General features: G+C 39.5%; 1 protein-coding gene across 4 annotated transcripts in view; it reads left to right on the top strand.

The window, feature by feature from the left end:
• STAC (SH3 and cysteine rich domain) overlaps positions 1–22,299 on the top strand; it is a 71,849-nt gene that overhangs the window by 19,783 nt on the left and 29,767 nt on the right. For all 4 annotated transcript variants that reach the window (XM_083854805.1, XM_083854806.1, XM_083854804.1 and 1 more), the window contains one exon: positions 5,138–5,414. In XM_083854805.1, the coding sequence (XP_083710931.1) occupies positions 5,138–5,414 (277 nt within the window). The remainder of the gene's footprint in view (positions 1–5,137; positions 5,415–22,299) is intronic.

Raw genomic sequence — 22,299 nt, 5'->3', positions numbered from 1 at the left:
AACAATGCAAGTAAACAACTGAAGTATGTTCTGAGAGTTGCTAATACAAATTGAATGTTCCTTGACCCAGAAAATGGACTGCACTCAGTAGAGGAGATGCCATTCATCAAGGCTTTGTTCTCTGCCTTATTTGAAACGCTTTTGGTCTGAGTCCCTTTTGGTAATAGTCCCTGTACCTGACATTCTCTCTAGCAAATCTACACAACATCATCTGAGCCACGTGTGTTGAAGTCCTTCTTTTATAACAGTGTGAGAGTCAAATTATTTGGAAATTTGCTCTAAGAAGCTGCAAGGAAGAAGTAATGTTTCCTTACAGAAGGTGGATGTTTATCTCACAGCAGAGTGAAATCTGTTGACAGAGCATTTTTAGTCTGCACACTAAACAAAATAGCTACATTTTATAAGGCTTGCAGGATTTCAACTGGCTTGATGACTCATTCTAACTCCGTTAATACCCTGAATTACTTCTAGTGGATCTAATGATACTGTTATCGCCAATGTAAAGAAAGGGACAGAGAACATCAAGCAATATTTTTTTTTTTTGTTTATTGCTAGTCCAGCAACAATATAGCAAACAGCTGATGTCTGAAAATAAGGGCTTGGTTTTATGGTCAGTCAGTGAATTAGGGTTGATAAGTGGGACTCATTTATTCATTTCTCCTGGAAAACAGTTAAGAGTGGAAATGTACAGAACGATCTCCGCATTGGCCCCACACTGCACAGGAGGCTCTGCTGCAGGCAGGGATGGTTAGCAGTGAGCCAGAAGGCAACTACACCAAGGGTGTTGGGAAATAACCTGTTGTGTGCATGCTGGGTGCTCAACAGCCCCTGCTTCCTTCTTCCCATCCACTTCTACCGAGCCCTGCTGACTGCTAATGTAGACAAGCTGGAGAAACCAGGGGAAAATTGTTCCTAGTTATCAGGGAGTGCTTAGGAGCCTGAATAAAGTACTCTGCAGGGTGGACGCGTGTCTGTAATTGCAAAGCTAGGGATTATAAAATGGCTCAAATCACTTACATTTTTCCAATTTTCATGGGAATTTCTTAAATGAAAATTGTAGAAAAGCATTGGGTGCTTCCAAAAATTACATCAAATAAAGTCCTGGTGAGGGCAGGTGCAGTTCCTCTTCACAGGAAAAGCAGTGGCACGTAGCTAACGCTAGCAATGAATTTGAATAGCTGTTCTTTTGCTGCCTCCTGTTTTGTGCTTATAGCAGCTAAAGAGTTGTAGTATAGGGGAATTAGGAATGGAGGAGTGCTGATAACAGAGCTTCCTGATCCCTTGAAGCTTGAACATTCAGTGACTTGGAGGAAAATTGAGATTGTGCTGCAAGATAGAGAAAATAAAGGTTAATCAAGCTCTGAGGTTGAGCTATTGCACTTATCTCTACCTTGCCTGTGGGGTTAGTATGTGCAGTCACTGAGAATCTGTGTGACCAATAAAAAGCTTTTTAACTAGAAACAAAGATTTTTCCCTTACTCTAATTTCAAACCACAGGAACATCCTGGCTTTAATATCAAGGACTCATATTTCTGAAGTGTCAACATTGTGAAGTCTCTTGATGCTACCACAAGTCTAGAAAAACTCCTGTGCTTTTGGGAATGTTATTTTTATTAAATAAAAGCTAAATTGCAACCTTGCTCACAATGGAGAAAATGTGAAAATCTTAGGGATTTATTTCAAATATGTTTCTTAAAGCCTTTTTGTGCTTGGTTTAGGGGTTATTTCAGTCTCAATACATGATTTTTCACTAAAGAGTTGAAGTATTGAATGTAGAACAACCCTAGCTGCAAAGCTTTTTTCCCCAAAAGTTTTGTAGTGTTTCTTCATAAGGTTTAACTTTGGATTCATTCACTCTGCAGAAATAAAGTATAAATAATAAAATTTGCATACATTCCTCTCTATTGAGAGATCTGATTCCCACTTCAGGTGAATGCTGTAGCAGCTGGGGCATCACAAGTGAGTTTAACTGAGTTTACTGCAGACGAAAATCAGACATATATTGCATACCTGTATTTAATTACATGTGAAATCTTGCAATAAAAAAAAAAGCAAACTTCAAAATGAGGAGATGGTGATATTTGAGTAAGGGAAGTGATGCTTGCTCACCGCAGTCTAATAATTACTTAAGCTTTTATGGTTTTATAGTTTATACGATATGTAAAACAAGCAGCCCTTGCCCTTGCTTGGGCCAACTTTTCCTAAGTAAACAATCACATACCATTGCCCTATTTCAAATTCTCTCATGAGCCTAATATGAGAAAGGAAAGTTGGATCTGATTTTAAAACCTGATGCCAATCTTCTTTGGCCCTGTATACACTCTCTTACGCATGAAGGGCATAAAACCTGCTGATCTGAGAAGTACTTTTAACAGCAAAAGTGTGTAATTAGCTGTGCAAAATGATAAATTTTGTTGATATTCATTTTCTCAGAGTCACTTCTTTACACATATAACCTATTTGGAATGTAATAGTCCAAGACTTCCACTGGTTTTAGGTATGCAACACAAGCCAAACATGTAGGTGTCTTCCAGTCCAAATGCAAATGGCATGAAATCTGTATTTGGCTAATGATAAGGGTGCCCATCTTGTCTGGGAATTATTTAACCACATGAACAGAGGATGATTCTCAGCAAATTTCAAAAAGGACTATCAGCTTGTACAGAGATGCCTGCCAAATATGTGAAGGTAACTTGCTCAGCTCATTCTTGGATATGTGTCCTCTGAACATTCTGGGAGGGAATGTACAGAATGCACACAGTTTCATACTCTTTAGTGTTTATCCATAAGTTTGGGCAGGTATAGCCTGAATGCTGGACTATTCTTCTTTGGAAAACTTGATTTTTATGCTTGGGGGAGGAAAAGCTGCTGGTAGATCCCTCAACTGGTAAATGGCTGTGAACAGGAGAATGGGATAAGGATAGTAAATGCAAAGCTTCTTTAAATGTACTACATACATGGTCCAAACTAGCAGGACTGTTGTTTCGTGATAAAACAAATACTATATTGCACAGCTTAGGTTTCCTTCTCTGGCAAGAACAGTGTTTTGAAATTTAATTAGCTTCATGTGGCACTGTAGGAATGGATGGCAAATCAATAATGGATGCCATTTCAGTCACCTTGTGGTGTTGTAATTCTCTGTGTTTTGCTACACTAATTAGGTCTGACTTCAGTGAGAAACGTTTCAGGAGCAAGGAGGTGAATTATTGCTGAGTTCTGGGCTGTCACTGGGGAGATGAAGTAATCTGAGAACTGAACAACCTCAGTGATTTCAAGAGCCAGTAACTTAACATCCAAGAGGATGAGGGAAGATCTCACATTCTGATGGTGCAGTTTACAGGGAGTTTTAGGCTCAATCAGTCTGTAGCTTAGGCTTTGGCTGAAAGAGCATCAGAAACCTTAAACTGCATTTACCTTATAGTTGGCATTTAATTACTTAATTCCTCTTATTTCCACATTCCCTGTGAGACTGAGAGTTTCTTGCAAATAGGTATTTCCTTCCTTTGGATCCAGGGCTCCTCCCCTGAACCCAGAGTGAGCCATGGGTGAGAGAGGTGCACGTGGGAAGGGCCCCAGGCTCTGATGCCTCCCTGCTCCCAAAGCCACTCTGGAAGAACAGCTCAGGAAGTAGAATGCATTGCTTCCATGTGGCAAACCCAAACTGTTAACTGGAGCCAACAGCAGCTCCTTGTCCATTTACTTGACTCTGGGATTTTATTGTGAAACATTGGGTAGAGAGCTGGCATCTCCCTCTCCAGGAAAAAGCTGCTTGTTTCTGAAGGTGGAAGAGAGGCTTTCCTCCAGAGTGTCTTGACTCTTCTCTCCAACAGTGTGCTGTCAGCTACTTCATAAAGAAAATGGATGGATCAGGAACAGAATCTAGGGAGAGCAAGTACTCTGAGGCCACTAAGTCAGTGTGACGTACCAGTTCTATGCTTTTTTTGGGAAAGCATGTAAACTCCCTCCCTTTATATTAGTGTGAATTATGATTCCAAATAATCATTGCTTCTAACATAAACAGTTTCTAATATAAACCATTCCTGCTGGTTACCACAGGCAGCCTGAGCGGCATGGAAAATTTCAGTTGTTACATCACAGTCACCCAGAGAATAGCAGCGGTGATTGAAATTATTTTGCAGTGGTTTGAATAATGCTGAGTGAAAGGTGATACAGAATTATTGAACTTCACAGAGGGCAAACACAAAGCAGACTCAAAGCTGGCTTTCCTTTTTCCTGGCCTCTCCTTATGAGATGTTGGAGATGACAAACGCACAAATTCACGTGGTCAATTTTCTAATCATTTTGGTGCCTCATCCAATACCCTTTTCAACCTTTTACAAAATTGGGCAAGAGGATGAAAAATAAGAGGATGGTTGATATGGCACAGGAGAGCTTACAGATAAAGTGTTTGAGTTAACAACTCTAATTTAGTGATGCCTTATTGTGGTGCCTGATAGTCTGACCATCAACACACAATACAACATACAGGAGCATATGTGAATGTGTGTTAACTAGTGTTAGTGCATTAACTATCAATTGGCCAGCTAATTACACTCTTACTGCTGTTAAGATTTCTGTCCTTAAAAAAAAAAAAAAAAAAAAAATTTCTTAGTCAAAGCAAATCAAATGCATATAATCTAAAATATGTATATAATCTTTGTTTCTGCCAAATTCAAGAAATGTAAGTATATCAAATATATTTACTGAATTCACCTGTCATGTACCACCATTTAACAGCTATACTGTAATCCCTTTACAGACTGATTAAGTACTCTTAGAGGATGAATAATGCTCTAAGTTCCCTCACGCTTGTATACAAAGGGTGCACTCTCTGATACCTGCAACTTTCAGCAATACTTCTTTGCTGTTGTACCTGCAAATAAAGACTAAAAGAAGCATTCATGAGGACTATCAAGATAATTCTTCATCAGAAAACATATGTAGGGTAGGTTGTTTTCTGATTGGGATCTGTTTTCTTTGCTCAGAAATTGTTGGTTCAATTTTAAAGTAAGTTTTGTTGTTCAAGGTCTGACAATAGCTCCCAGGTTCACTTGGCAACAACACCCCCCAAAACCAGGAGGCTTGCATTGCTTTTAGAGTAGACAAAATAGTAATTATAATGGTTTATTTGTTGCAGCTACAGAAACTGAAACGATCCCTCTCCTTCAAGACGAAAAGCTTGCGGAGTAAAAGTGCAGACAATTTCTTCCAGAGGACTAATAGTGATGTGAAACTGCAAGTAGACTTGATGCCTGAGGTGAGCACAAGCACTGGGCAGCTCCCCAACTCAGAGAGCCAGGCATCTTCGCCCACCAGAGCCCAACAGCTGCCAGAAAACAACAAGACTCACATCTTCCAAGAACACATCTTCAAAAAACCAACCTTCTGTGATGTCTGCAACCATATGATTGTTGGTAAGAAGCATTTTATTTAAAATCTCATTGTGTGTCCATGCTAGAATTTGCAGGATGACCTTTCTCTAACTTTGTGAGCCCAGATGTCTCCTTGAGAACATTCATGCAGAGAGGTTCTGGATTTATGTCATATCTGCCACAGGCTGTAGAACTTGTAGAACACAAATTTCTACATTTGTTGACAGATGTCTTGCCTTGTAGACACATGCTGTTATCACAAATTACAGGTGAGGGATTCAGCTGGAATCAAGCTCTTCTGTCATGCAGATTATACTGAGCACCAAGCACAAGTTGCATGCTACACTAGAAGCAGCAGAAATCCATATTGCAAATGTGTCCACTATCCTCACTCTTTCCCACAGCGGTAATTTTACCTCTCTTTCTTCTCCTATCTGCCCTCACACCCTGCATCACCCCCAGTTCCCTTTCACTGTGGACCATACCTACCTCTCCCACCTGTTCCACATGTCAGGGGACAAGATGTAGCATCTTTTGGGTGGTAAACTCTTATCTGCTTGTGTGGGTGTGGGTGTTGGCTTTCTAGGATGAATATTTTGGGAGACCGTGTCAAAACCCCAAATATAACAGATGAATTTACACTGCAGACTTCCTTGGGATTTTTCTACCTGATCCCTGCTATACACGAAACCTCACACTAACTTTATACCTTTGAAAGACAGCCCTATCTGCTCTCTGAAGCAGTCCATCAGTATGTAAGTTCTGGGACTGACTCACTGACAGACAGGAGATAGTTTTGTTATTGTCTTTAGTGTGCAGAAAAAACCCTCCCTGCTGATCCCTGCATGTAAGGTAATTTTCACTGCAAATGAAATTTTCACTGTAAGTGTAGTGTGAAGACCTAAAAAGCCAGCCTTCATGCAGATGATCCATGGGGCTGTGCAAGGAGAAGTCAAGAGAGAAGTGCAAGTGTAGACCCTGCATGGCCACCACAGTGGGAAACTGCAGGAGTTGCTATTCAGAAATCTGATCCTGGAAATTCACATCCTCACGGCTTAGTGTTGTACGCATGATTTTGTCTTCCTGCTTACTTACCATCTACTTCTACCAGTACAGCAAAGCAGGAGTAAATTCAGTGGCAATTTACCAATGTGAAAGTGAGTGACACAATTTCTAAGTTTTTAGGCAGGACAAGGATTTAAACACTGATTTAGCTTCATGTAGAGGTAGTACAGGTCTTTGAGTACAAAATATTGTCTATAATTTCTATAACTTACTGTCAGAAACTTATATCCCTTGGCATGGAAGTCACTGCCTTTTAAGTAAGAGTATGGTAAGTTCTTGAAAGATGCTGGTAGGACAGATCAACATTTTTCAAATGAGGATGCTCAGTGTTTCCCACTCATGTGAGGAATTTGTGGTCTTTGGAAAAGGCAGCTGTCTACAGAACATTAAAATTGCTGCAAGACAATCTTGTTTCCATAAATTAACTTATATTCTCACTTCATCACAGCTGTACTGAATCCAAGGAAACAGAGGAATTTTAATCACAATTTTTTGTGTCATTTTTCCAGTTTTTTAAGGTTTTTTCTACTTGAAGTGATAAAATAAATGAAAGAGAGAAGCAGTAAAGAAAGTATCAATATCAGGGAAGTTCATGGTCCAGACATTGACAGGAAGTCTGGAAGAGTAGTTAATTGAAATAACTTTATATATGGGAAAAGGCACAGAATTTGTCTCCTTCGGTAATGTGGATGGATGTTCTATCAAAGCTTATTTTCACAAATATATACTGCAAATATAAGTTCCTTGAATTTCTGGCTGCTTCTCGTGAAGTCGTATGGAGATAAATATCACTACAAATCTGCATGACTCAGCAGTAGTGTTTCAAAATACTGCTGCTCATGACAGATTATTGCTGGCAGCAAACTTTGCAGAGAGCAAATCCAGTTCATAAACACTCCTGCCCTTCTCCTTTGCTGGGCAATCTGTGCCCCCTGGAATAGGAAAGTCCTAAAGCACAGCTCTAAGCTTCAAAACATCAGCTTTAACCCCTCATGTTTCCTGAACTTTTTCTGTTCTCTCTGCTGAGGGCCTGATTTTTCTGTTCTGTATCTTAGCCACATCATTAGCTAAAGAAGCCTTTTATAATTGCTGAAGAAACTAATGTGACCTATTTTGTCTGGTAGCAGTTGGACTCAGGTGAATTGCTCTGACCTCCTCCAGCTCATCTTTGCTTGGAGGTAAGGCAGAAAAGATGTTGAGAGTTTTACCTTAAGATGCCTTAGAGTATAGATGCCCTGATTTTCATAGACAAACATCTTCTCTATTCCTGCCATTTTCTCTCTTTGATCCTCACTGCAGTCACGCCTGGTTTCGCTGTATTGTATTTTAAGCAGCATGGTAAATCTTGATGTTATTGTTTGCCGTCCAATTATTCCATATAGGTTGTGCAACTGTGGGTTATAGGAATAGGGAAACAATACAGGCAGCTTACAGGAAACCCTGTAAAGCCTGCTCCCAAAGACAGACTGAAAAAGCCTCATTTCTGTTCAGGGGCTCTGAATTTATGCTTGAAACATGGAGTCTATTTGTTCTCTCTATCTGCATTTTTCACAGGCAGTGACATTTAAGAGTAATGAGTCTATGACTTTAAATTCCTCATTGATGAGAATAAAGGCAAAGACAGATACATGTTTTGAAGACCGGAGGAAAGATTCCAAGAAAATTGTGTCTTGACTTTAGATGGTTTCAATTTTGCCACCAAGAATGACTCCAGGTTCACCTTAAATGGCACTCTGATCTATGAACTAAGCAGCCCTGCTTGGTACATGGCAGTGCAATGAACAGTGCACAGCATGAATGTGCAGTGATTGCTTCAGTCTCACTCATGGCAGAATCCGTCTGTAGCTTCAGAGTGAGCAGGACACATGGAGCAGAGGCAGCAGGTTCCCTGTGCTGCTCTTTTCACAGCAAAATTAAAGAACTTGAAACATTATCTTACTAGAAAAAAATACGTGCATTGTCTCTCTTTGATTCCTGGACACTATAAGCCAAATATTGCCTCTGGGATGCAGTGTGATCAGTATATATGTACCAATAAATTCACTCTTTTCATTTAGTGCATCCCAGAGTGCAATGCAACATATTCAAAAGAAAATCTGCTTATTGATTGGATTTCAAAAAAGAAAAAAGAGTATTCATAGTGTACTTCATACCTCACTTTAAAGGCAGGAGTCAGAGTGTTCCTACTAATTGTACTAGGCTGGCACTGAAGTTCCACCTCAGTAAACAGAAGAAAAATTTGATACAGAAGCAGTAATTTTCTGTCAAATGAAATAATGGAGGAAATTTCACATTTGAGGGAGCTTTGAAGAATGCATGCAGAATCCATTTTACATTAATGGGGCCTTCTTACAGCATCTAATTCTCCAATAAAATCATAATTTCTAATCATGAATTCAGCAGTAATAATTCACATAATTTCAGAGCAAATCAATAGTGTGTTGGAGCAGACTCTGAACTCCTTTCTCCCACTCACTGCGCCTAGCATCGGTTAGTTTAGGACTGAGGTTTCAGCTCCGTGGAGGGCTACATATTTTCCTAAACATATCCACCCTTGAACATCCTCTCACAGTATGTCTCTTAGAAAACCATTAATTTGCTGATTTTAGTAGTAGTATTTATTACTATTTTAATATCTAACCCCAGCAAGGGAAATTTTGAAAATCAAATTGTCTTGTGGAATGTATTACTAGATCATCATTTGGGAGACACTATTTTTTGAGGGGTTTTTATTTTACATCATAGTGAAAAGGAAACCAAGTCAGATACCTCTGAGTTTGCATCGTGTTATCTACCATTTTCTGTGTTTAGCAAGAATGGGGTAAGCTTTGGCAATGGCAAATCAAGGAAGGCAAAAGCGCCTGACACCACAAAGATAGATACTGATAGATAATGTTGCATCAGATTACAGTCTTAAACTATGCTGATCAGAAGCAAGTTCCTGCTTTTCTTCAGTCTCTGGTGTGTCATCAATCATCTCTGTGACACTTCACTGTTGAAGAAAACATGATGTCAGTACTCTATAGTTGAAAAACATTGTGTATTTTTCAAGAAAAACCTCCATCTGTAAAATTCTCAACGTTTTACTCATTTGAAAATCATTTCCTGTGCTGATTCACATGGAAAAAATGTTATTTTCCACATATTCCAAGCATATTACATGCAATTAATGTATTCCTATCTAAGTCAAATATAAGTAAAGTAGCAAAAAAGTAAGGCACTTTGCTTTTAAAAACACATTACTTTAAAGTCAATCTTTCAAAGCTGTGTTTAAAAAAATATCTGCTTGCTTAAATCATATCTTTCTTTGTGCTTCCAAAGTGTACTTAACTGCTTCATTCCATTCTTAACCCTAACTACGGCACAGAATTTTAATCAAACACCCTTTTTTTCGGCATACCTGTTAGAGCATGTTTGCCTCAAACAAACTTGCAGGAAGACCAGAAAAAATTGTGGTCTGCAATGTCCAGTAATAGTCAAGACCAGGTCTTCTGGGTCATGGCACCTCTGGATTAGTTAGATGAGATATATGCATTTATAGGTGTTCTCAGGGTAAGCTGGGTTTCTGGTTTAGATGCAGATTCTCTGGGTCTTGGCAGCTCTGGTGGTAAATAACTCAGTACCTGTCTTCTTGGGGAACTAACCAGACTGCAGCTAGAGAAACCTGTGGACAACAAATAAACGACTAAAAAGGATAAAACCAAAATATAGCTGTAGCATAGCTTCCTGTCAGTCTATTAATCAATAGTGCTAAAGCAGGGAAATTGTGTTATCCCTTCAGAATTGACTCACTCCTACCACCGTCTGTTCTGGTTTAGCCAGTCATTCTGGAGGTTCAGACAGCCAAAAAAATACCATGAATAATTCTTTCTCACTTCATCTTTTAAAAGCAGCCTGTATTTCTTTATTTCACTGTGCAGTTGTGGCCGCTAGAACTTTCAACCACTTTTATCCCCAAAGCTGTATTGTAAAATCCTCTAGAAAGTTAGACTGAAAGTTGATAAATTGGCCAAGCTTTTCAAATGTAGGAATAAAGGAAAGAAAGAGGTCTAGATTGAAGATATGGTTCCCCTTTTCTGTTAGATCCTGCATTTTAACTTCTTCTTTTAGACTATCTGTAACTGCGACTAATAAGTACTGGAAAAAATCCATGGTTAGAGGAAGTGTTTATATAACTGTAATTTATGTGGATGTTTATTAAATATAGAAAAATTTCACAGGAACTATGACACAGTGCTTTCTGCCTCCAGTCTGATCAACTCTCTCCTAAAAAATATGCTTGACTTTTTTTAAGCTTGCTGCCTCATTTCATGAAGTAGGCATAGTTTGGTCCAAATTTGCCTATTTCCAGCATTATCCAAGTAGACAAAGGTGCAGTAAATGGTCACAGACTGATCACCACTTCTTGGCAGCAAGACAAAGTAGAAATACTCCCAGAAGCATAACTGTAACTGACTTTTTCCAAGGCTATGGTAGTATGGAAGACTCTTTGGACAGAGATCTCAGAAACAACAAAACCAAAAAAAAGGCATTTTTATTTATCTTGCAGGATGAAGGAAAAAATAATGTTATTCATTCAGTCCTGTCCTCCACTCTTCCCAGACTCTCTAGCACCTCCCAACACAGATGATCTTGAGGGAAAAGTTGCCACTTCATCAGAACAGGAGTTGTCCCCAGTAGAGAAGGGTAAAGAGCTTCCAGCAAGGAGGACATACCCCTGGAGCACAGCTTGTGCAGTCACAGCCAAGCCTTCCCACATCTATTATCCAGAGATACTATTTCAGAATAAATTTGTGTTGTTTATTATTAAGAGTTTCCCCATGAAAAGAAGCTCTCAGGAGCAGTTGAATCCAGACTCCTTTTGTTTTGTTTATGAGGAAAAATCATGAAATCATGCCTGACCAATCTGATAACCTTCTACGATGGCATGAGTGGCTGGGTAGGTGAGGGGAGAGTGGTGGATGTTGACTACCTTGACTTCAGCAAGGCTTTTGACACTGTCTCACATAACATCCTTGTAGGCAAACTCAGGAATTGTTGGATGAGTGGACATTGATATGGGTTGAGAACTGGCTGAATGGCAGAGACAGAGTCCAGTTGGAGGTTCATTGCTAGTGATGTTCTCAAGGGGTTGACACCAGCTCCACTCTTGTGCAACACATTCATCTATGACCTGGATGAAGGGACAGATGCATCCTCAGCAAGTTCACTGACATTACAAAACCAAGAGGAGTGGCCCCAGAGTCCTGTGCTGACATCCAGTGAGACCTGCACAGCCTGGAGAATTGTGTGGAGGGGAAGCTCCAGAAATTCAACAAAGGCGAATGCAGGGTCCTGCACCTGAGGAGGAATAATCCCAGGAACCTGCACAGGCTGGGAGCTGACCTCCTGGAAAGCAGCTCTGAGGGTCCCAGTGGACAACAAACTCTCCAAGGGCCAGAAATGTCCTTGTGACCAAGAAAGGCCAATGGAATCCTGGGGTGCATTAGGATGAGCTTTGCCAGCAGGCTGAGGGAAGTGATCCTGCCCCTCTACTAAGCCCTGATGAAGCCTCATCTGGAGTACTGTTCTAATTCTGGGCTCCCTGGGAAAGAGATACATGGAACTCCTGCAGCAGGTCCAGTGGAGGGGCTGCAAAGATAATTGCCTGTCACTTAGAGGACAGGCTACGGGAGTGTGGTTGTTCAGCCTGGAGTAAAGACAACTGAGAGGGCATCTCATCAGTGTCTTTAAGTACCTGAAGAGGGGTTTGGAGAGGATGAAGTCATGCTCAGCGGTGCCCTGGGAGAGGACGAGGGACAACAGGCACAAACTGAAGCAGGAAGATCCATTTGAAAATAAGGAAGAACTTATTTACTGTGAGAGTTACAGAGCACTGGAACAGGTTGTCCAGAGGAGTTGTGGAGTTTCATATTACAGAGATATTCAAAGCCCATCTGGCCATTATCCTGTGCAACCTGCTCCAGTAGAACCTGATTCAGCAGGGAATTGGACTAGATGATCTCCAGATGTCATTTCCAAATCCAGTCACTCTGTGACTCATTGAAAAAGGGCCATTGTGTAATCTTTTCAATAACTGGTACCAGACGCCATTCAATATATTACTAAATGATCTATAATCCCTGCCTCAACCTCCTCCTTCCCTCCACTAAATTTACTCCTTTATTTAGGACACTTCATTTCAGTTGACAACAATGAATGGCTCTGGGCACCTAAATCTTCTAGAGCTTTTGAGAGTCAGTGTGAGTGAGAATTGCATAAGTCATCTCTCTCTTCTGTACTGAGGTTTAGGGCAAGCAAAAACATTGTATTTTTTAACACACATCTGCTAAAAATTCACATAAAATAATAATTTTGCTCTATTAGATTGAAGTTGAACCTGGCTTATCCTACAATCTTTTTCTCAAGCTAGTAAGTCTCCATAAGCCTAGACCTTCCCATTTCTGAGTGAAATCCTGTAAGAAGAGCCAAACAAAAGCCTTCTGGAAATATGAGTACTAATTTACCCAAAATGTACCATATGCTTTTAGCTGTTAGTTATAGATATTAACAGATATCTATAACTAACAGTTGTAGATGTAGGTAATATCATTTGGACTCTTCAAAATTTTCCATCAGTGGATAGTTTGTCTGTGAATATAAATAAAGTGGGAATAAACAGAAGTAAAGATGTAGAAACACATATGGCTTGCGCAGTATAGGTGTGCTCCATCTACATCTATTCCTATTTTTAGAAGTATCTAACTCACCCAGCCCCATATTTGTAGAAAAGCTATAGGCAGCCATACATCATCTCTGCATTAATTTTGTTTTGTTTTGTTTTGGGTTTTTTTTGTTTCGGTTCTTTTGTTGTTGTTGTTGTTGTTAACAAAGAGTTAAACATACTTTAGAGCAAATATTGAAAAGAAAATATTTAGTTTGTTTATCATCTGGGAGGGCTTCCTCCTCTGAGATGAGGCAAGAATGATATCAGTAAATTGGATAATCAGGAACTGCTTAGCTGAGAAAAGAGGGTGGAAATATATTTTAAATTCTAATTTGTCCTTGAACAGCATCAGACATGTTTCACATTTGTTACTAGATAATATTCAAGCTCACTTTAATTTGGGGAAAATTGCTATTAATATGAAACTGCAGTTAATCCTCAGTCAAAAGAGACTTTAAAAAATGTTGACCAACATTTGCTGTTTAATTAGATGGAAAACAATAAGCATTTCTATAACAGCTACAATGAATATTTTAATATTATGTTAGCCATGATGATTTTTAATCAAAAAGTACATTAAAAACCACCAAACACCCTACTCAGTAGCGAGTAGGGTACCATTGCTCCTGGTATCAGTTCAAGTGAAGGACATAATGGCAAGCTCAAGGTTTTTTAAAGGCCAAGGGATGGAGCAGAGTACAAGTGGGGTTTTTATGCCTTGCTATGTACTTTTTCCAGAGCTCACATGGGATATCGGGTGTTTACAGATAAGCAAATTAAATGCATCTTCTTTAAAGCTGACCTTCTTGTAAAAATATTATTTTTCTCTTCAGAGTCCTTATCTACCAGAGTGTGACTGTTATGTGGATAATTACAATGCTGAATAGCTGACAAAAGCATTATCTAGAAACAAAATTATTAGAAGCTTTACCTTACTCTGAGTTGCAGAAATCTTAAAATGAGGCACTTAACAGAAATGGTTTTGCGAGAAATAGCACACTGCCATCATGTAGAGTAAAATGCCTACCCACGTTTGCTTGTTGCTGTTTTTAATATAGAAGGATGTCTCAGGGAGCAGTGATCCTTGTGGCTCACATGGATCATCGCACGTTTTTCTGCTTTGGTAATAGGAGTGCAAGTTACTGCAACTTCACCACTGCTCTTCTCTGAACTGCAGAAATTTTAGTTTTCCAGGTATATACAATCCGGAGCTGTTTTCCTCTTTGACGTAAGTTTATCTGGTACACTGAAGGATACTGCAAACATGTGGGTCCTGACTTTTAATTCTGAAGACATGCTCTATTAAAACTGACATTTAGTTGAAAATTGTGATTTCATTGTAGTTTCCTTTTTAGCATGCAGGGAGTTGACTGTGTCCAGCATTTGACAGAAGTTTTTCTTATTCATTTAATTAGTAATTGGTGCCACATGGAAGTGTACCTGTAGGTGTGCTTTAGGCCAGTACTGCTATGTGTCAAGTAATGAATTCTCTCAGGTTATAACATCTGTTTACAGCAGCAAGGTGAGATGTATGTCTTGCGGTGTTTGTTACACTGAAAAAAATTCCAATGTGGAGAGCATCTGGGTAACAAGTTTCATTGAAGAAGCAATGACATTACAGATTTTATCCTATTTCTTTTTTCTCACACTAACATCCTCCCTCCCCACCAGCCTTTCACTCCCTAAGTCTCCCCTTCCCTGCATGGAGAGGTCACTACTAGTGACATTGGGCAGAAAGTAATCTTTATTCTTGCTGTAGTGTTGCTTGAAGTTGCCCATCTCAGGCACAGCCCCTGGGCATCCCCTGGCATTGATGTCCATCACTGAATGTCCATCACTGATGCACAACATTGATGTCCATGGCTTCCTCATCTTCAGGGTCTTCCTACATTTCCCAAATCCCTCCCCAGGCCAGGATCTTCACCTTTGGCCCCCTTCTTCTTTCTGAGACCACTTCTTCCACTTTCAGGAATTCATCTCTTGGTAGCACAGTTATGGTCAATGTTAATTAAGCATTTTGGACAACAAATCACCGAGCTATGATGGTGCAAACCACATGTGTAGATGAGAAAATCTATGGCTTGTGTTGGCATGGCTTGTTCCTACTGGAATCTGGGGTGAATTCAGGTAATGCAAATACTGTCTAAATATGGACAGTTTATAAGTGATGCATTCAACTCTTCATGTTGATAGACATGATCTTAAAAAGCAGATTTTTGGTGATTTTGATTAATGATTTAAATATTTAGAAATAGAGTGAAATTTCAACTTAATGTCCCCAATTTTTTCACTGTCCAGACTGACCCTTGGGCAGGTAATGTTCTTTTTGCTTTGCTGAGCTACATGAACTTCTGCACAATCACTTAACAGAATATTTTCTTATTCATTTAATCAGTAATTGGTGTCACATGGAAGTGTACCTGTAGGTGTGCTTTAGGCCAGTACTGCTACATGTCAAGTAATGAACTCTCTCAGGTTATAACAGGTTGAGATTGCTTATTTGAGCAGATGACAGTTGTAAATGAAATGTTTTTACTGCTCAACCTGTGTGATTTCACTGAAATCAGGAGCTATTTCAGGAAAAAAGTTACCAACACTCCCCCATTGCCCCACACCTCCTCCAGCCTGCACTTGGTGTGAAAGGTTTCACTTGAATGTTTTTCCATTGGTTGGATATCAGGAAGAAAATCCTGATATCACCACAGAAAGCAGGAAAATATATATTGGAAGGGGCTTCCCAAAGTAGTGGTGGAGTCACTGCTCCTGGAAGAGTTTAAGGAAAGACTGAGTGTAGCATTCAGTGCCGTGGTCTAGTTGACAAGGTGGTGTTAGATCACAGGTTGGATCGATGATCTCAGAGGTCTTTCCCAAATTAATTTATTCTGTGATCGTGTATTTCCCACGTGGAAAAGAAACTGAAACATATTTTGCTATAAAATGTGATTGTAAAATTCTGAAAAGTAGAAGCATGTTGTAAGTAACTGTAGAAATAACTTCCCTGAAAACTGATCCCACCAAAGTGGTGTAACTACCCAGTTACTTATGGTAGTGCCCTGAATTCCCTCTAGTCTAAACGAATTATGCTGTCAATTACACCTGTATCTTCTGATGAGATCCTCCTTAACTATGTGTGATTCAAGGGAAGAAATCGCTTTGGAACAGAAATCTGTGTTTGGCCAAATCCTGACCAAGCACAAGATTTTAGTCTCATGTAGTGATCTTCTGTTATTCCACTTCCCATCACTAGCTACTGCAAAATGGAAAAAAGAGGGAGGAAGAAGAGTTGTGGTCCTGGTAAGTCACACTTCAGCACTTTGCATGCAAGGCCCATTGCTGCAGGCACTGCCAGTCAGTTTGTGCTAACACAGACCAGCAACAACACGGGGGGCTTCTGCTGGTGAGGGAGTGGTTTTACTGCAGGAGGAAAGAGCCCAAATCCTCAGTCAGTCTGAAATGGCAAAAGACTAGTGAACAACCAGCTACATATATTTCATGGGCCTTTTTTTTTTTTTTAACTAAGCATTTTATAGCTCTAATTGATTTTCCTGATCTTCTGGCAAATAGCAATCTCTCATTTCAAGCCCATTGATGACGATGGAGCCACATAAGCAACAGGCTATGTTAAAAATCCATTAGCAGAGAAGAGAGGACATTAAATCCCTTTGCTGAGGACAGGCTGTTCTTTTGTTCTGTAATTCTCTTCCCACATTTTCAGCAAGCTCACAGTCCTGATCTTCATTTCACTTCATAGTTTTTTGTTCAAATTTCTGGTTTCTGTTTTCAAACTCCTCTATATTGGTACAAGGCCCTTGGAAGATAAAGTTTTTGGCACATGTGAGCGGCCCTACAAAATTCAACTGCTTTTTCAAAGCATTTCAAAACACAGGAATAAAAAGCTGCAACTGATAACTTTTCATTTCAGAACGTGTATGAGCACAGGTGCAAATAACTTGAGCATGTCAAAATGGAGATCTTGTTTGAAATCTGACTTTCAACATCTTCACCTCAAGAAGAATTACTAAAAATGCTATGTTTACTAATACTACAGAGACCAAGATCAGCCATTCATCTCTGCTTGTCCTCATTTGAGAGACCATATCAAACTTAATTTCTCCATGTTTCCTTGCCATGTTCAGCTCTGGCACCATCACCTCCCACAGGCAGTCTATGCCTATCTTGTCTGAAATATTTTCCTCAGCAAAGCAGCCCAGTTCAAAGACCTATAAGCACAGGCTCATCAATCTTGAAAATTATCTAGAAAAGTAGATATTGATATATCAGTGCCAGTTTGTTCAGAGCAAAGAATGATAGACATAATTTAGCATGTTTAGTGTTTGGGGGAGGGGGACTTTTTCTTTCAATAATAGCTGTTAGTTTATTTACCATGGCATTCCAGCGTTCTAATTAACATTTAGATGATCAAAAACCTGAGATGATATTTTAAGAAGTGTGGAGGTGGATATTTCCTTTCAGGGATAGACTTCTATAGCAAAGCTGCTGAATATGTGAAAAGTGGATTTTGAAAAAAATTCTTATGGCCAAATTTTTAAAAGACTTTATTTTAGTAGGGATATTTTTCATCTCTACAACAGTCTTGCAGAAAAGCCTGCCTATTACTGCCTCATTTTTTTCTCAGCATGTCATTTCTAAAGAAAACTATGTCACTAAGAAGTCAGTTCTAATTTTATGCACTGTTTTATATCCTGCCTACATGCAAGGCAACTTTTCTTGCTATTTAAACATTGGGTATTGTTATGGAGAAACTAGGGTAGGCATTTAAATGGACCCACACCTCTCAGTGACATATAATCTAAAATTTATTCATTTGACAGGATAGGTACCATGATTGGATATAAAGTCCTACTCTACAGAACATAAATATAAACACAAGCTCCAGCTTCTCTCCCCTCCCCATTTGGTTTAGAGTGACACAAGGTGACTTCAGGCAGTCAAGGCATCAGGTCAAGACCTGGCAGCTTGTTCCCAAGTTCAGAGGTTTCTCCTCTAGCTCCAACATGTTGTTGGACATCTCTGTACAGTGTACCTCATCCCAAGAAATTCTAACTTTAACACACCCAAAGCTCTGTACATTTTGAACTGGCAGATTTAACGGTAAAAAAAATCCAACCCACAATTTAATAAAGAATTAAATCTCATAACTAAAGAGTAGCTCTGTGTCCATCAATGTGAATTCTCAATCAGGTATCAGGAAGCAATGACTTCCAGTGTTCAGCCCTCCAGGGTGGCTGGGGAAATCCGTGCTCAAGTTTTGGTCTATGGCTCACCTGATGAACAGCTGAGGATCTGTGCCTCCATACTCTCCAAAAGGTCAGCTGGGAAACATGATGGGGCAGCATCAGTTAAAAAAAAAAGAAAAATCAGAAGGGTGCCAGGCATTAGGAGAAAGCATAGTTCCCAAGGTGGCAGGAGGTAGTCAGGGGAGCTGGAGGTCAAGGAAGGGTGAGAAAAGGACTTCCCAGCTCATTCTTACAAACGCAGTGGTTTGGATGAATTAAGCTCAAAGTTTTTTACCTTAAAGATCTGATGTCTCATGTAGAAAATGCCATTTTCTGCTCTCCTCACAGCTCCTGATTTAGATAGAGCGGGAGAAGGAGAAGCACTTGTCCAGCAGCATCCGGCCACAGAGGCAGGAAGCAGCTAGAGGAATTTTAAAAATAGTAATCTCTTTCAGCATCAGAGCTTTTACACAAAACCGATTAATTAAAAACTAAAAAGGAGGCATGAGAGCAGAGTGGACATAGGCTTAGAGATAACTGCAGAGACAGCAGTCCCATTTTGGGGATTTCCTCTTTTTGAGGTGACATCTGAAACCCTTCACTGCTGTAATACTGGCCCTGCTTGCTTAAAATCCTTCAGTTCTCATAAATTTTGGCATGGATGAAGCTTTCTGGTGACAACTGTAAATGCATTTAGGGAGAAAGGGGCAAGACACTCATTATTTTTATCAGCCTCCCACAGCAGAAGTTGAAGTTCTATGGAAATTACGTAATTTAAAATGTATTTATTATTGAAAATTTTAAATCAAAACAATTTCTGACTGGTATGTTCCTCTCAGCTGGAATGATAAAAAATAGTGGCTGGGTCATAGCTAGATTAGCTGGAGGTAACAGTCTCTCTGTGTCTCTTTCCCTTCCTCTTGCTCTCCTTTATAGACCTGAACATTTTTATCCTCTCTTTTTTGTTTTTTTCCCCACTTTGGCGTAAGTGCCTAATATAGTTATGTTTATACAGTCAGCATAACATTATGTTGTTACCAACATTTGCAGTCCTCTTGGAAATTTCTCTAGGCTGTAGGGCTTGTTCTCCCTCTCCAGCAATTAATCTTATGTTGAGACTTGGAACAACAGGCAAAAAAGCATCAGAGGGAGCAGTGCCGTGACCATAGCTGTGCTGGCCATGAGGATGACACAGGTTCCCTTTGTGTGTGTGTGTGTGTAACAAGCAGATTCTCATTTGCATTCCTGAGGAAAAATGTGACTTTTCTGAAATGCAGAGTAGTTACTAAACTGCTTTTGTAGGAAACACAGACAAAAAGAGTTGGAATCAAATTCTGCCCTGTTCCTGCTGTCTTTCTCTACCTCCAAATATTTCCATTCACCTATATTGAAGTGTTCTGTTTCCATTTAAGCTTCCTCCAAAAAAGATTTAAATTTACAGAAATGATGCAGTGTGTTCTTTTAGTGGTATTTAAGGTCATATTATCAGAACAGTTTAAGATTCAATTTTCCATGACTATTCTGGAAAACCTAGCCACTGGCTTAGATATTCAAATGGGAGCTGACCCAGTCACAGAGTATTTCTAGCAAGGTGTTATTAAACATGACCTGCTTCTCAAAACAATGCATCCTTCCAGACCTAGGTGCCTGGATACATTAGTAGATATCTGAAGAAAATTACGGGGCAGAACCTCATTTGTAAGTTTATTTAAAACCTACTCAGTATTCTCACCTGAAATTTCCTCATTTTTTTCCAGTGAAATACTGTTTCTTTTGTCGGTTTTGCCTTCTTATTTTGTTTGAAAAAGGAATACCAGCCTATACAGACTTGGACGTAGTTGATACATTATCAGGGGATACACAGGGGACATTTGTTCAAGTATCTGTGTGTTTTTCTCCCCTATATGAATTTCATGACTACATTGACACTACTTCATTCACTGAAGAGGACATGTTAAGCATTCATGGACACTCTAAATCAGCTAAACATATCTGTAGTATCATAGTACTTTCCATTTTAAACCTCCACTTTTAGAGTTTGCAATTTTTACAACTTGAACACCAGCATCTGGGCCAAAATAATATTAGTGTAACCTCTGACAGCTTTACCCCTTAAGTCCCCTAAATGAGAGCCATCTCATACAAGTTTTGGCAAGAAACAAAGACAGTGAGCCCATAAGAAAACTCATGAGGCTGTTAATCACTTTGTATTTGGAATAAAGCTAACATGATACTCAAGAAATGATGTTTAAAGACACTCACTGACTGAGGAAAGTAATAAAAAAATGTTGAATAGAATTGCCCATTCATCAAACACTGTGTGCCCTCTTTGGTGAATTAAGTAGTGTGCCTTGAATAAAAATAGTGAAAATCACATCCCCAGACAGCAACCAAAAAGCAACTGAGCAGAATTTTGTTCTGTCCTGTTCAGTATTTAACAACTAGCTTAAGTAACCTTAATAAGGGTCTTTGGAGAAGAAGGTAGGAGGGATTATTACTTTTTGAAGGTAATAGAAAAAATATCAAAGCATTTAATCTATTCCCCCTTTGAATAAAAACCAGAGAAAAAAGTAGCTAGGTTACTCCAAGTAGAACTTAATTGTTAAGCCTTTAGTTCCTGTATTTCTGATCCACCACTGACTGAAATTATTCCAGATGGGCCAAGATGTAGCAGTGACTACTCTTTGTGAGTATCAATAGCTTCCAGGTTGGTAGGTAAGGTTGATATAGGATAATATCTGCTGGTGGGAATAAACAGTAGGCTGCAGATCAAGCCATCAGCTATTTAGGAGGACAGGAATCAACCTAGACAGCAATGGTCAGGTTTACAGGTCAGCAATGTGTGTTCAGCAGACATCCCTGAGGAGATTGTGTTAGTGTCCAAGACTTCACTAATTGGGGCATTGCACCTTCCAGACAGTGCTGTAACCAGCTCAAATGGGAATTCTCTCCCTACCCTTCCTGTGCCTCATGCTTCAATCCACAGAAAGATTAACCCAGTGGGAATAAGCACACCAAAGAGGCTTTCAACTTTGAACAAGGCCTGGAACCCCATAGCAGTGATGGAAAATCATCTTCAAATAGTCTACCCTATTGTGTTGTCATAGCTATTACTATTATTGTTACTATCTTTGCCATTGTGAATTTTTTTCTTTTTTTTACTTTTATGAGTCATTAATACCACTTATTTTCTATTATTTAATGTATGTACTGACCAAATTCCTAACTTTCTTATGTTTTCCAGGGGAATTTTTATTGAAAAATAATGTTTCAACACATTGCTATATCCTGTGCCATTACTTTAGGCACAACAAAATAACTCCCTTATACCAGTGCATGACTGTAGAACTCTCACTGTACTCACTCAGCTTTAAATAACTGCTTGGGAGATCCATTTTCTGCTTGCTTTTTCACTATGTCAAACAACCAGATATCTCCTAAAATCTGCCCCATTCAGGCATCTGCAAGGTCAATAAGTTTGCATTAACGAGAGGCCAGAAATTGATGCAATGAGTCAAACCCTGGCCTCATTTACACCTGTACTGAATGCAATCTCTTCTCTGAGATGTGAGCTATGACTGTGCCCATTTCTGAATCTCAGGAACTTTTGGGTCAGGTACATTGGCAGTATGCATTTATCTGATTCCTGGCATGCAGTAGTTTTGAAACAGCTTAGCCATGGTTCTCTGAGTGGTTTAGTGTAATGGGGAGGAGAAACAGAAGAAAGAATTCTGTGGGAGAAAAATATGTGTCTTGTAGAAATGCCATTTTCAGAGCTTGAGATATAGTGGTTAAGCATAAATACAGCGTAAGTGCTTCTTCTCCAAGCTCCATAGTTATTCCTCAGTGGGAGGCAGGGAGATGCAGGGAATTTTTTTCCAAGCTGGCCTTGCTGTAAACCAAGTAGTTAGAACTGAAA

The sequence above is a fragment of the Zosterops lateralis genome, assembly GCF_965231275.1.
Source record: "Zosterops lateralis genome assembly, chromosome: 1".
NCBI classification, from domain to species: Eukaryota; Metazoa; Chordata; class Aves; order Passeriformes; family Zosteropidae; genus Zosterops; species Zosterops lateralis.
Note: the sequence above shows the minus strand (reverse complement) of the source record. Positions and strands in the feature narration are given on the sequence as shown.